We start from the raw sequence: 16,285 nt of genomic DNA, 5'->3' as shown, positions 1-16,285 counted from the left end.
GGAATAATTTGCCTGGTCTATGTATCTTATGTCCATGAGAGCTACATGGTATTTTTATTTCACTGATCAAAATGGACAGATTAAGAAATGTGTTTTTTAAATGCTTTTATTTTGAGATTTCATCCTTGATTCTTGCTTCATGAAGGCAGTGGAGTAGGAGTAAAGCATTGCACATTGAATTTCAACATTACTTTCACGAGTTTCTTCATAAAAATATAGACTAAGTGACTAACCCTTTATGCTGTTATAGGAAGAGTCAGGTTTATAAACAATGAATAAACCCTAGTAAACCCAGATTTTGGTAGAAAAGTGACGAATATGCTTTGCATATTGTCCTGGAATATATTTCTCATTAAAATACATAAGTAGAAATTGAGATTTATTCAACAAGAAAGGACATTTGAAATTCAAAATTGAGAAGCCTAGATCTAAAGCTTTTTTAAAGAATCAAATACCTAAAAGAATATCTACACAGAGACAAAGTCCAAAACTACAGAGAGTTTTAGAAATTATTTTGCCAAATTACCTAAAATCTTATTTTTAAAAAAGTTAGTTTATGGATTCTAACCATTTTATTAACCAAAAAAGAACAAAATTCATTTTCTTAAAATACACTATAAATCACTATACAAATCTGGACCCAATAGAAAAGTAGGTCCAATATTTCAACAGCCAGTTCACAGAAGAAGAAATCCAGTAAGCACATGCAATAATTGTTCATCTTCACTGTAATCAGGAAAATGTGAATTCAAAATATAGTGGCTAATCATCTCATTCCCATGAAATTAGCAAAAATTTGCAATTAAGATATCAAATTTTGGCAAGGATATAGAATAATGGGAACTTTCTAGACTACTATGGAAATGTAAACTGGTGGAAACACTTTGGAATACAGTTTAGAGTCATCTTAAAGATGTGCATATTCTAAAACCCAGAAATTCCACCTCTTAGTGATTATCCTGGAGGAAAATTCTTGCTCAGATTCAGTAGGCAACATATTCGATGTAGTTAGTGGCATTTATAATAGCCCAAAGAAACCTGAAAATAACTTAAATATCCTTCAGTGAAATTGTAGTATGTCCTACAATGGAATATTATATGGTGGTTAACAGGAAGGAACTAGAGCATGTATGTGAATAAATTTTAAAAACATGTGAAAAAACAAGTTACACAAGGAAGCTTATGAAGTATAGAAACCTACAGAACATACTCTCTATTTTTATGGATACATGCATTTGTATAGGAATAGCATAGAAAAGAAATAAGACGAGTAAATAAATACAGGGAGTTTCACCTTATTTTATTTCTTAAACTGGGTGTTAGATACATAAGTATTTTTTATATATCATTCAATATGACATTTTCTTATATCTGAAATATTTTGTTAAACGAAAAATACACATCATTTATTTTGAAGTGGTCCAGTTACCAAATAACTTTTGTCAAAAATTCTATTAAATAATGTACATGTTGCAGTAAATATACAAAAGAAAATTACTTTGAAAGGAAAAAAAGCTATTTATTCAGCCCTGGCTGCCACAGCAAAATACCACAGACTAGGTGGCTTAAATGACAGAAATTTTTTTGTCACAGTTCTGGAGACGGGCCATTCCAGATCAAGGTGCCAACAGGGTTGGGGCCTGGTAAGGGCTCTCCCCTTGGTTTTCAGATGGCCCCTTTTTTTCTGTGTCCTCACATGGCCTTTCTTCCATGTTTGCCTTCAGAAAGAGAGTGTGCTCTCTTGCATCTCTTCTTACGAGGCCCCACATCCTATCAGATAGCGCTGTAGTCTTATGACCTCATTTAACCGTAATTACTTCCTTACAAGTCCATCTACAAATATAGCCACATTGGGCTTTAACATAGGAATTTTAGAGGGACACAAATATTCAGTCAATAATATAGTTGACTGTCTCCTTGGAGAAAGAAATAGAAAGATGAATGAGTAGTTGTAAATAAAAGCTACCTGAAGCATTTTTCATTTGTGTTTAGTATTATCAGCGTACAAATGACAGGTTTGGAGATGTAGACTCCTTTCTAAAATCTCAAGAGATGTTTCTTTTTTTTTTTCCTCTATACTTTTCTGGGACATCTTTAGGAGTTTTGTTTTGTTTTATTTAGTTGGTATTTTTAAAAAATGAGTCTTGTCATCTTTAATTCACTCCTGCTACCTCTCTTGTTCATTTTCCTATTCAGGTACTCTGGTTTTTAAAAAATGTTTCTTTGTTCTCTTCTATTGTGATGGCTTTAGACTTGGACTTTTTTCCCCCTTGTTTAGTTTTTAAAAAGATGTGTGTTATATAACAAATCCCTAAGCTATTTGAGTTTTATAATTTCTGAATACCTTTTTTTTTAATTTAGAGTGATATATCATCTTACTTAATATTTATAATTACTCACTTCTGGTACTTTTTCTAATTATTTCCCTCACTCTCCAAAACAGTGTTTATATTTTGAAATTATGTTGGTATTATATAAAATGTATATAACACCTTGTTTAATCAGTTCTTCATTTGCTTTTATCCATTTATTTCTTATATGTGAAATTTGCACTCAACAAGAATTTGGATAATTACATGTAAAAGTGGAATAGTAAGCAAAGCAGTCATACAGTTTTAGGAAGGCAAGAGAATTCCAGTCTGTCTCTTGTTAGGTAGTTTATTGCTAAGGTGATATAAATGGTGCCCCTAGAATGGAAATTCTTTGACATAGGATCCGCCATGTTGCATTGGTACGTGGTTCCTATACTAGCACTGTTCAGGCAGTAATCCCTCTCTAGGTACATTTTAATTGAAAAACTGCTTTGGATCAGTAAAGTTGAAGGAAGTCAGAACCTCTACTACTTTGGAGGAATAAAGGATAGCTTGCTGCATTTTTCAGAATATCATCTGATAGCTTTCAGTGAATTATTTCTTAGTGGAATTGCTTGTCTCATAAGGGAAAAAACATATATGTAGGCTCTTCAGTCATTATACTAGAGAGAGAAACTAGCAACATTTCTGAGTGGCCGTGAAATGGAGAAGCCAAATTGTGTGGCACTCAGGATAGGGGTTAACTGTTAGCGGGTGCCTTGCCTGTCGGAGTACCTTAGGAGGCCTGGCCTCAGCTCCACTACAGTTACACCTGATAAAGGGCTCTGAAAGCCATTTGGTTTTGTGACAGGGCCCAGTTAGAGAGGCCAGACTTGGTAGCCATTTTGCAACAGTACCTGTGAACACAAGCCTGAGAAAGTTGGTGGGACATGGCAGAAGAGGCACACAGGACTGTTTCGATGAATAAAAGTCATTCATCATAAGGGATTTTTGAAAGTACTCTACAATTTTTTATTGATTTACTTTCAGACATTAAATGGCTTAATATTTCCTGCAGGAGGAACAGCTGAAGTCTCATGAAAGCAAGCTGAAGCAGATTACCACTGAGCTGGCTGAGCATCGCTCGTATCCCCCGGACAAGAAGGTGAAAGCCAAGGAGGTGGATGAATACAAACTGAAAGATCACTATCTGGAGTTTGAGGTATGTTGAACCTCAGTGTAATAAAAGCCTGTGCTGGAGTTATTTTATGATTTTTCCATGAGGCAGGTGTTTGTTTGTTTGTTTGTTTGTTTACTATAAGTGTAGGCAGTGTGCCTCGCCCCTGGCTCTAACTTGGGAGCTCTGGGAATGGTCTAGGTCATGGTGGTTTAGGATTCCGTTTAAGATCAAACAAACATCAAAGAATAGCTGTCAGTTTATGTGCTCAAAAACAAATAGCCTGCCTGTGGAATACGGTGTGCCTGCTGTGAGGGGAAAAAAACAGTAGATGGACATGCCAGGGTGGGCAGCTGCTTTCTATGTTTCTGTGTCTCTTTCAGCAGCAGAGTTTGAGTCCAGAAAAAAAAGAGTGGAGAAAATGAGATAGAGGGTGACATGAAGCATCAGCTTTTCCTTGCACATTCTTGCTGTTAGACAACACCCAGTGCGTTCCTCCTCTTGCCACTTAAAGCCCTTCAGAAGGAGAATGATAAGTGTGGCAACTCATATATAGCAAGTGTGGTTATTAAAAAGAATGGGGGGCGGTGTCTATAAACTCTGGAATGGTGGGAAATTTAAAAGAAGGTTGAAAGCAGTGTATATAGTAAATGTTAATCTTTGGTGAAATTTTCTCCCAAATGAAAGTGTCGGTGATCCAGGGTGCTCTGACTCCTCCTTCAGCTGCCACTTCACAACAATAAAGTGTCTTTTTTCCCCACAGAATTTTTTTTTCCTGTGGGGTGTTCTGAATCCATCTTTAGCATTAGTCTGTTTTACTTCCCATCAATCATCCCTTCATTCCTGTCTTATCATCCTGTTTCCTCTTCAGGCTTGAAACTTAGAATCCTTAGAGCACCCTTCCCTTGGCCCTTGCAATCCCCCAAGATCTAATCAGGAGCCAGGTCGAGGCACTCCACTCTGCAGCGTCTCACACCCATCACTACCCTCCCTTTGCTCTTATACGTTCTCTGCTCACGTCCTGGGTTTTTCATCTCTCACCTGAACCTGGTGGTTGCCTCCTGTCTCTCTTCAGTTCATCCTACATACTTCTGACAATCAGTTTGCTAAGGCTCAATCCAGATTATGGCACTCCTCTGTTCAAAGAGCTGCCCCTGATTTTCCCCTACATCTCCCCTCATAATTTACCTCCTGAATAAAGTCCCGATCCTTTTTGTTTTTAATTTATTTTTCAATTACAGTTGACATACAATATTACGTTAGTTTCAGGTGTGCACCATAGTGATTAGACATTTATGTACCTTATGAAGTGATCAACTCGATAAGTCTAGTACCCACTTGGCACCATACATAATTCTTACAATATTGATTATGTTCTCTATGCTGTACTTTAGTAACACCCCCCGTGACTGTATAACTGGCAATTTGTACATATTAACCTCTTTCACCTTTTCCACCTATCCCCCTGACGCCTCCCTCCCATCTGGCAACCATCAGGTCTCTGTCTCTATGAGTTTGTTTCCATTTTGGTTCATTTATTTTGCTTTTTAGATTCTACATATTAGTAAAAGCATACAGTATTTATCTCGGTCTGACTTAATTTAACTTAGCACAATACTCTCTCTATGTCCATCCATGTTGTTGCACATGGCAAGATTTCATTCCTTTGTATGGCCAAGTAATATTCCATTGTATATACCATATTTTGCCGTGTATAATGCACACTTTTTTGCCCAAATCTGTGAAGGAAAAATAAGGATGCGCATTATACATGGGTAGTACTAATTCAATATCTATGCAAATATTTTTAATTCTTTATGCTTATGAGTTAAAAGTGTAACTCTAGAAATCAATAATGATATCCGTATGCAAAATAATATCCTAGAATACAATAATCAGTTTTATTGAACTTACAACGACGAGTTCTTGACCTTCTATGATGCGTAAATATTGTAAATGTGTTACCGGTACATAAAATTTCTTGAACCTTGTATCTATTCTTGTGTTTTGTAATTATTTGTTACATAAAATTCTTGTACCATAATACGTTAAAAATTAAATGCTAAAATTCATTTATAATACAACAAAGTACCTCAATATAAACAAATAAAAATTTGAATTAAAAAATTAAAACGAAAGATTTTTTTTCTCTGAAAGTTTGGCCCAAAAACGTGAGTGAGCATTATACACGGCAAAATATGATATGTACCATATCTTTTTTGTTCAATCGCCTATCACTGAACACCTACGTTGCTTCCATATCTTGGCTATTATAAATAACGCTGCAGTGAACATAGGGATGCGTATATCTTTTCTAATTAATGTTTCTCATTTCTCCAGATAAATACCCAGAAGGGAATTTTGGGGTCATATGGTAGATCTATTTTTAATTTTTTGAGGAACCTCCATGCTGTTTTCCATAGTGGCTGCACCAATTTGCAGTCCCACGAACAGTGCACAAGGGTTCCCTTTTCTCCACATCCTCAACAACACTGTTGGTTGATTTCAAAGTCCCAATCTTTATTCTGAGAGGATTTGGGTTCCTTCTGTCTTTCCACAATATCGGTTTTTCCACAACCTTGTATGAGTGTATGTCGTCACATTTCTGCCCACTTTCCACACTTTTATGCCTTTGTTTATCTTTTTTCTGCCCCAAATGCTCTTCCCCTCGTCTTCATTTCTGAAAGTCTGTTTATCTTTCAAGATGCTGCCCAAATCCCTCCTGTGAAAAGCCTGCTCTAAACCTACTAGTTGGGTTTACTCTGCAACAATCCTTGCCACATTTGACTTAAGGTTAAAGTTATTTCACTTTGTCTATCTATCTATGGTGGATTCCATATCACCTCTCCCTGCCCAAGACTGTGAGCCTTTGGAGTGCAGGAACCTCAAGTTCATTTCTAATCTTTGCTCTATGCTTGCTTATTGAATTGGACAGGATTCATGGAAATTTTTAAAAGTCTCCTCCTGAGTTATAAAATTTTTGTTACCAAATGTGGCATTTGATCCATTGCAGATCCGTATATTAATTTTCTTTGTGGTAAAGCAAAGTCCTTGTTCTGGGCTGATGAAGAGAAATCGTTCTTTCAGTAAAGGCAAAAGTTTATTAGTACAAACTGTGAAAGCCTTACCAACAAAAGACTTGAACAAATTTTTTTTTTTTGAAAGCAAACAAAAAAACTAAGCAGCTCATTTTTCCCTGGGCTTGTTCGTTCTTGGGAAATGGGAGTGCTCAAAAAGCAATCATAAATCTTCACACTTCTAGAGGGGCTTTCAGCTCTAGGCCCTTATAGTTTCACATGTGCTAATTAAATTTCCCAACACCTCAGTCCCAGCTTCTAACACTCAACACCTTGCTTTGCACCCTTGACTCTGAAGGCTGAGAGCCTGTCCCCAGGAGGTGGGGACAGCGGCAAGACCATAGAAAGGTTACCACTGTTAGTTAGAAGCACTTCCTGCTTTTGAATCTCTGTAGTTCCCCTTCTTTGAAAATGTAATCCAGCAAGAGCCAGCATTTTCATCACCTGACATGAATTTAGACCAAGCTTTGTGGGGATCAGTCTTGCTTTCATCCAGTTGTCGTCTCAAGGAGCCTGAGGATTGCATTCCAGGACCCTCGACTCATTAAAATGAGCCTTTTGTGCTAATAATGTCGAGCACGCTGGATGGTCCACCCAGCTGCATCAACCTCTGGAGAAGGATGCCTCACTTTATAGTTGTTATCTCAAAAGATTTTTATAATACTAATAGGTTTTTTTTTTAAAGTGAATCATTACTTTTCATTAGCTTAAAAATTAAAGTAGTGTATCTTGCGGGGTCCACTTTGCTATTATTTCATCCACTAGAATTTGTCCTGCATATGTACTGGTGCAGGTCCTTTGCATGGCATTAAGTACTTGGCTTTATAAGCAACGTTCCCTGAGCAGGCTGCTTCATTCCCCGAATAGGGGGTATGAGAGGTATTGATCACTTTATGTATTTTGTTTACTGCTCTGTCCTGAGCTTCTAGAGTATGGAATGAGTGCCCAGTACATATTTTTTGAATGAATGAATCAATGAATCAATGATGAATGAATGAAATTGTATTATTGTGAATAAAATATAACATCAGAGGAAGTAGTTCTCTGAGAATGCTCAGTAGCTCCCCTGAAAACAAATCTGTTAGGCAGGTGGGGACAGACAGCTGTGTCTGCATTTCCATGTGTCACCTCACATGGGCAGTGATAGGCAGGGAGCGTTAATCCTTCTGCAGCCTTGTCACCAAGTAAGAATCACAGGCAGGAATTAGCTCTCTCACCTAGTCTTACAGTCCGGGCCACCCTGTGGTTTCAGACCAATTCTTATCATTTTCCCATCATGGTGAGGAAAATCGCTTTTATTTTGTTTGAACATGAAGCTCTTAGTAAGTACACTGAGGGTTGCTCCTAACTTTATGCATTTCAGTTGTTTATTTCCCAAGTTGCTTTGAATACAAACAATTCTTCGTGGTGGGCCAAATTCACAGAGCTTTCTAGCCTTAGAAATTCTCCAAACCCTGACTGACAGTAAATAATTAGCAATTCTGGCAAGTAAGTAGGTTCAGACTTTTTTTTGTCTACAAAAAGTCTGCATAGAGCAAGGAGTTTTGCATCTTTCTTAGCCTGTTAGACTCAAAGCAGCAAACTTCACTCCGAATGGGCTACAACTGACAACATGCATGCCTCTGTCTCTGCTGAGTATTAATTACGGGGGTTATTTTGTTTTTGACTGAACTGGTGCCCCCAAGCTGTGGCTGTTACTTGTTTAGAAGAGTTTACTTGGAGTTTACTCTCTAATCTCACTTTTGAGAGAGCTGTTAGGCATCACGAGTCAATGTTAAACTCTCTATCATTTACCAATTTCAAACAAGAAATATCAGCAAGAAGCTCATTTCCTTATAAATTAACTTATTTCTACTTTATTTAGTACCGATGGCACTTAAAAAGTTTGAGTTGATCTTTATGTTTTTAGTGCTTTTAGAAATTTATCAAGGTGTGACAGATGGATGTATGGGATCATACATCCCATTTTTTTGTATGGGATATAAAAAAATGGTTTTGTATGGGATATAAAAACTTACAAAGGTCCAACCAAAGCTCAGCATCTGAGCAGTTCTGGAAACTCCTGGGCCCTCAAAGAAATTCCCTTAATAGTACTGTAGTTGGCCCCGGAAATTTGGCTTTATGTTTCTTTAGCTTTAAAAACAATAGCAGTTAGAAAGTGAAGATACTGAGAATGCGAAGATACTGTTTACTCCAGGATGTTTTTCATGTAACTTTTAAGATGTTTTCAGTGCTTAAGTAATGAATTCTAAGACCTAAGTAGGGAAAGGAAGAATGTGCAGCAGCCCAAACCTATTAAAAATATGGCAAGATAAATCCATGACTGCCTGGGAGAGATGTTAACAGGTTCGTTTCTAGACCTCCACAATAAAGCAAGTATCACAATAAAGCCAGCCACACATATTTTTTGGTTTCCCAGTGCACATAAAATTTATGTTTGCTCTATATTGTACTCTATTAAATGTACAGCTAGCATGTTTTCTAAAAAGAAACAATGTACTGTATATACCATAATTTTAAAAAAATGACTGGGCTCTAAGACATTTACTGAAGAGGGATTACGGAGGGTAACGTTACTAGGGATTCCTGTTTCATTGTAGAGCCTGGTGGAAACCAGGTGGCCAACACAATGCCAATGAAATTTACGTGGCCACCAGACCGATGTCAACATGCTTCCTTTGGCCTGCAGGGCTTGTTTACATTGTGATGTGAATGCACTTAGGGGAGACCGGCAGTCTCCTCCCCACAACTCCATTATAGCTCATCCGGTAGGGCTTCACATTGTGTGGTCGGCCTGGCCCCTGAGGCCATTTGCATTTGCCATCCCTGGGACAGAGGCTGAGCAAGGGTGTAATCTTTGTGTCATAGATCTTTGAATGTGGGCTTTGGAATCAGCTGTCCCTTTGATGCTGGTGGGGCGAATCCCCCTGAGTGGGGACTCAAACCCTGGGCCAAGAGAGTCCTGGGCTTCACATCAGGAAGAATTCAAACGTGACCCAATCTAGAGTTTAAAGTGAAAGTAAGTTTATTTAGTCGAGAGTAAGAAAGAAAAGGCCACCCCGCAGACAGAATGGTGGTCTCTGATCACTAGTGGACAAGAGACCCCCTCCATCTCCCGGCTAGGGTTTATATGTGTCTTCTTGTTTCTATGGAAAAATTTCTAGGTATGGGAGAAAGAGGAAAGAAGAACAATGGTAAGTTAATCTTTAACTTCTGTAAGGTGCAAGAATAGGGGCAGGTTTATCTTTAACTTTTGTAAGGTACAGACTGTGGCTTGTCTGTAGTAGGTTTAATTATGGGAATGGCCATAATGGAATCTCTTTTCTCCATTGACTTTAGATGGTTTGTTCTGTGTGATTGATTAGCATCTGCCTGAGTTCTGTGTACTGGAGCACGAGGGCAGCAGGCTTGGAATCCAACCTTCTAGTTCCTCCTTTTGTAAAAATATAGTCCTTATGCCCCTTCCCTGTACTACCTCCATGGTGAGAAAGTGGATACTTCCAGGTATTTGTGTCTTCATGTTCCAGTCCACCAGAAAAAAAAATTTTACTTCCCTGATGCCTCAACCCACATGCCCCTGGGCTTTAATGGGCTAGAAGTCAGCCAAGTGCCCACTCCTGAATTGCGATCTGGAGTAGTATATGCTTATGGCTTACGACAATTAGAACCCACACCAACCACATGGCTAAGAAGTTGAATTTTAGGAAAAACATATGTCCACTACAACAAAACATAAATGTCTTAGGGCAGAATACTTTAAAGCTAGAAAATCTAGGACATTCTTGAGGCATGATGTATCATTTTCCAAATTTCTAATTTTGGGTGGCATATAAAATAGTATGATTCCTTCTGAAATGGATATATTTAATAATAAGAGCACATCCCATGCAGCATCATTAGGGAAACTCAAAACAGCTCCTATGTAGAAGTGCCCATAATATAAGTTGCTAGTCGTAAACCCTCAGTTTTATTGTTGGGTTGTTTGTTGCAGGGTGGGTGAGTGGTCTGATGTATTTGTTTTTGAACAAACTCTCTGGTCATGATCTTAGTCCTGTTTCCTCAGATTGCTCATTTTTTATTTGTCCACATCAGAGAAGTAATTTTCACACTATGAACCACGTTTCTCACAGGAGCAGTGCAAGGGCATATCTCAATACAATGCTGTCTGTCACAGGTCAAATCTACTTCTGAAATAAAATGATCGAGCTATTAATTTATAAGTGGCCTTGATCACAGAAGTACAAAGGCAGCAGTTATTATCCTTTTTCCCTGGTGAAAGCCAGGGAGAAATTCCATTAACTTTTACTTAAAGATTAGTAGCAAGTCCTAGTCTTAGCAACCGAGTGTATCCTGGAATCCAGTGCCATCCCTTTTACAGAAAACATCACAAAGGAAATTACATGTGTGGATCTGAGAAACTAAGATATTACAGGTTAATAGAATTTTGGGGGAAATTTAAGAATTTTCTTTTTTTAATAGTATGCTAAGTATTAAAATTATGAGTCAAAAGCTGGAGACCTAAGTAAGATCAGCAGTCATCTAAGCACTCAAGTCCAGTTAATGATAGAGATATAATTCTTGCATTGCCGTTTGGAACTGCATTTTGTATGACATGAAAGAGGGCTATGGAAGCTCTGAATTTATAAATGATGACATGTGCTTTTGAAAGGAGGAGAAGTTTAGCAACAGGATCCTTTGAATTACATTTTAAATAGATGATTGATAAGAACTAGGGCCATCTCTGAGAAGACGGAATAAGCAACCAGTCATGTGACTTGAATTCCCTGTCCCCAGATCCCTCCTTATGCCTGAAAAGTCTGCTTTGAGGAGGGTCACTTCTTTGAGTTTAGGTATTGTCTGCAGAAAAAGGACAAACACAGTAATCAAGTTAGTAAAATTGGGAAAATGAGTAGACTGGGAGTTAGGGCCATTTTGGTTTTATCCTTGATGTGTGTGTTCCATAGCTATCTTCTCTGGGCCTCAGTTTCCTGGCTAGAAAATGGAGGTAGAATCGGGTGAGCTAATCTGCAAGGTCCCTTCCAACTCTGTACATAGTTTTGAAGAGAGTCATAATAACATCTCTTCAAAGTTAGTGTATTAGAGTAACTCACTCTTACGCTACGGTTGTTCAACACAGAACAGGAATATTTCAACTTGGAGATGTCAGGGGATCTAGACCAGTACTATCCAGTAGAGATATAATGTAAATCTCATAGGTAATTTTAAATTTTCTAGTAGCTACATTTAAAAATTCAAGGAAACAGGTGGGATTAATTAAAATTTAACATAGTATAGCCAGAATAGCATTTCAACATATTATCAATATAAAATGTTAATATATTTTACATTCTTTTTTTCTTACTAAGTCTTCAAAACTTAGTGTTCATTTTACACTTACGGCATATCTCAGTGCAGACTAGCCACATTTCCCGTGTTCTATAGCCGCCTGAAGCTAGCAGCTGCTGTATTGGCTAGGATATGTGTAGACCATGCAATCTGCTTAAAAGTCAGTCAGGGATTGGGAGGCCTGATAACAGGCTTGAGTACAGGTTTTATGCTTAACTGAAGAGAGAGAAGCTGAGCAGATATGATTTGCAGCTGTTGTAACCCCATAAGACTTTACAGTGGTTGGCAGATGGCATCCATTCTGATTTAGCAGTACCCGTGCTATACCAGTTGTTTAATATTTTGATTTTTACCTCTGAGTGGAGATACAGTAAAGAAGAGGCCCACCTGGTGTGAGTGCCTTGTAGCCTTTTCACATCAGTAACTTGTGAGACAGGAGAAAACTAAATATTAGGTTAGTACAAAAGTAATTGTGATGTTTGCAATTGTTTTTAACCTTTTAAACCACAATTACTTTTGTACCAACCGAATACATTCCCTCACAAATGAAGTTCTTGTGCAAACAGTGGGAATCACTTCCTTCCTGGTTCCCTTATATTTTTCAGTAAATGATGCTTCCCATCCCTTTACTGACTGCTGGTGGCGAATCCTTTCCTGGGCTAACTCTGAAATCAGAACAATCAATGAAAGGGAGTGTTGGACTTTGTTTGTTTTTTATTTTTACTCAGCGTACTCTATCTAACTACCTTAGGTTTCTTCCTATCATTTTCTAGAAGAATATGTATGCTTTGTAAGAGTTTTAAAAACCTGTTTGCTCATGTACCTTATATGAGATGAAGAGGCTTTTTTGTGGGGAGCAGGCTATTGAGGTGTATCTAGTTCAAAATTACTCAATAGACTTATAATGAAAATTTAACATGTGTTCAAAAAATGTTTTCTCTGGAAATATTAAGACCATATGCAAGCCAAGAGATGTCTGTTATAAGAACTGTCAGCACAGCATTCATTAGAAGGCTAGGATTTGGTTTTGTTCATGTCGTGGACTTCTTGCAGGAGCACTCAACAACTTGTCTACATGTGTTCCTACTTGAGGAGTACACTTGCAAGGGAGATAGATGTGAGAAGACACAATACCAATCACACACACACACACACACACACACACACACACGCGCACACACACATAAAGGAATAGGCAGGGTACTTTCACAGTAGCTTTCTTTCCTGACCAGGTTTGGCCTTTGACAAACTTGTGAAATAGGTAAATCATGGCTGTTTTTCCTGTTTCCCTTTAGTGCCCTGTTCCCACCTTGTGGTTCACCTTTCCCTCCCAAAGATCAGTACTGTGACTTCTCCCATGTATCTTGCTTCCAAGTACTGTTTCCCTGAAAATAAGACGTAGCCAGACCATCAGCTCTAATGCGTCTTTTGGAGCAAAAATTAATATAAGATCTGGTATTGTATTGCATTATATTATATTATATTATATTATATTATACCTGGCCTTATATAAGACCAGGTATTATGTTATATTATATTATATTATATTATACCCGGTCTTATATAGGACCTTATATTGTATTATATTATATTACATTATATAAGACCCGATCTTATATTACATTAAAATAAGACTGGATCTTACATTAATTTTTGTTCCAAAAGACGCATTAGAGCTGATGGTCTGGCTAGGTCTTATTTTGGGGGAAACATGGTAGCTCTCACCTACCTAGAGAAGGTTTACAGCTGGAAACTGATCCCATCCCATCATTCTGCCCATGTGGAACCTGAGACATGGAAGGAGCAAGGGATTTAGCTAAGGTCTGGTTGCTCAGTGTTCTGACTCCATAGGTTAGAAGGTGTATAACCAAAACAAACTCAGAATTGCACACAGAACTGGTAAGACAGTAGCTTATGGTACTTCCACTTAAAGAGACATTTGAACTGGGAATACAGAAGGTGTGAAAATGCTATAAGCACAAAAGCAATAAATCTTGGGGTGAAATGTCATGGGAAGTTAGTGGGAAAAGTAGCTTCGAGCAGAGGTCCTTCAAAGCCTCCTCAAATCCGAGTTTAAAAATTTCCTGGAAAGACTAACCCTGTCGCTTATGACTGGCATTGGCCTCTTTAGAGCTGTAAGTCTGTGACAAAGAAGCTGCAATGAAAAACCCTGTGAACATACCTCAGAGGGATACCTTGTATACCTTTATGGAATTCCAATACAATCAGAAACATAAACAAAATATAAACCGAAAGATTAGGAGCATGACCTATATAAAAATGTTGTCATAACAAAGTAAAATTTTGTTTTAGACATGCGTTCCATAAGGAAAAATTGAATGAGAGACAAACTTGTATCCCATAAGAGCTAAATTTAGCCTTTTATCCAGAAAAGCAGTGTTTCTCTAGCTCAAATTATCTTGGGTATGTAGAAACTTAACTTCATATCCCTGTGTTTCAACGGACAATTTTTTTTTCCATTTTACTACACAGCAAATTTTTTAATCCTGTTAATCCAATCAGGGTGAATTTTCTTTTTCAGTTATTTTATACACACGGCCAAGCTGGACGGAGCTTTAGGGAGCTGGCGTAACCAGAGACCCCAGAGCCAAAAGCCTTGTGAGTGACAGGTCTTTGTAGGACTTCCCTGTTGGTGGCTTGGAACTGGGCCATTTCTTGAATTTTCCACCTGGGGGTAGAAAATATGTGCTATTTTCTAAGTGAGTTTTGTGGACTTTTAAATTCAGAATTTTGAGTTTACATTTTTTAAAGATGAAAATCTGGGTACTAATATTAACTGGATTTATAGAAAAGGTTTTGAGGGGTAAAGAAACAAAATGTAAAGAATGAGAGAGGGAGCAGTGTTTTAAAAATCACTTCTCAGCAGGAATCGGGACGATGGCGACCTGCCCTCAAAGGTGAAATCACCACAGGATCTGCCTGCTCTGTCCTGGCAGCCGGATGGGCCCTGAGGAGGGCAATAGCCAGACCAGGGGTTGGGGGACAGTCTGCTGATGGCCTTTCAGTTCTCCTTCATCTCTGAAGGGGCTGCGGGAGAGCTTTTTGGGGGCAGTGAAGTCACTCTCAGTTGGCAGCTGGTGATGATTAGATACCATAGAAGCATCCGGGCAAGGAGAGCCAGGGACACAATGATTCTCTCAAACCGCTTCTACAAAACCCAATCCTTTTTGTCCGTATTACAGTTTTTTGACCTCCTCTGCTTATACTAGTATACAAAAGTAAGCTTTTATTTTAAAGTTTGTTGTGTTGTGTTTTGTGTTTTTTTTTTTGATGTTACAAAGTTCATTTAGAGAGCAAGAGAGCCAAAAGGTAGACTGAAACAAAGGAATTGAATTCACACTTTCTCAGGTTTTCCCAGAAAGCCACGAATACAAATCATACAAACTGAAAATGTGTGCACGAGTATTTGCTGGTTTTAGGCAGTGGGTTACCACTGCGTGCGGAAGCCTGATATGGGATTCGCACAGGGGTCAAAAACTTTAAAATTTTATTTTAAGAATGTAAGTCCTAGTATAGCTTTCAGGTAAGAACTTACAGAAAGCTCTGTTTTGAATGTAATTCCTTTCTTAAGTTAGCAAGTATTGGTGGGTGAGCCAACTGATCGAAGAGAAAGTCTGTGCAGATCAATTCTGCCATCATCCCCCATAGAATGCAAAATGGAAAACACAGTCTGTATTTGAATAAGCAGTTACTTCAAGAGATCCTTGTTTGGTTTGCTTGTTTTTATTTATTTATTTTTTTTTTTGGTTTGTTTCTTTGTTTTCCCATGTAGAGATCGAGGAGCAAAAGGTGTTTTGCTATGTACATGACATTGGTTTTCTTCTCATTTCATTTTGAAATGGCCTTTTACCGTGTCTGCCTGAGAAAGAGAAATGTCAGGAGGAAATGTATTCAGGATTTGATAATTTAGAGCAGTGAGGTCTGAATGCAAATGGCAGTACTATGTTACACTTGCCAGTGCAGTTTTATTTTCATTCAGGTTGTTGCTGTCATATTCATATCAGAGGTCAAAAGGAGATAGTGTTCTATTAAATGAAATAAAAAATGGTATTCGGGGCTCATGAGAAAAGAAACTCCTCAGTCAAATGCATGTAAATTTGTACGTGGATGTGATTAAAACTCTTCAAATAATATCAATAGTTTTTTTCGTTTTTGTGTTTGTTTTTTTAAAGCAGACAATTAACATTCAATCTAGGCAGCAACTTGCTGGGCCTTAGATATGGTATTTTTTATTCCTCCTTGGTAGGCACTGCTGCTAGTGAACAGTAGATACAGAAGCCATTAAGCATTTGAATTATCTTTGGCTCAGTCACTGAACCCTTCACGAAAATAACAAATTTTAAGAAGGAAATTAAGGGAGAGAGCTTGCTGAA

General features: G+C 37.9%; 1 protein-coding gene across 4 annotated transcripts in view; it reads left to right on the top strand.

Annotated features, from left to right (window-relative positions):
• The window catches only part of PSD3 (pleckstrin and Sec7 domain containing 3), a 521,794-nt gene that overhangs the window by 493,715 nt on the left and 11,794 nt on the right, over positions 1-16,285 (top strand). For all 4 annotated transcript variants that reach the window (XM_033104950.1, XM_033104953.1, XM_033104951.1 and 1 more), the window contains one exon: positions 3,370-3,513. In XM_033104950.1, the coding sequence (XP_032960841.1) occupies positions 3,370-3,513 (144 nt within the window). The remainder of the gene's footprint in view (positions 1-3,369; positions 3,514-16,285) is intronic.

This window comes from Rhinolophus ferrumequinum, chromosome 4 (assembly GCF_004115265.2).
Source record: "Rhinolophus ferrumequinum isolate MPI-CBG mRhiFer1 chromosome 4, mRhiFer1_v1.p, whole genome shotgun sequence".
Classification (NCBI taxonomy): Eukaryota; Metazoa; Chordata; class Mammalia; order Chiroptera; family Rhinolophidae; genus Rhinolophus; species Rhinolophus ferrumequinum.
The sequence above is the reverse complement of the archived record's forward strand: the minus strand, read 5'-3'. Positions and strand labels throughout refer to the sequence as shown.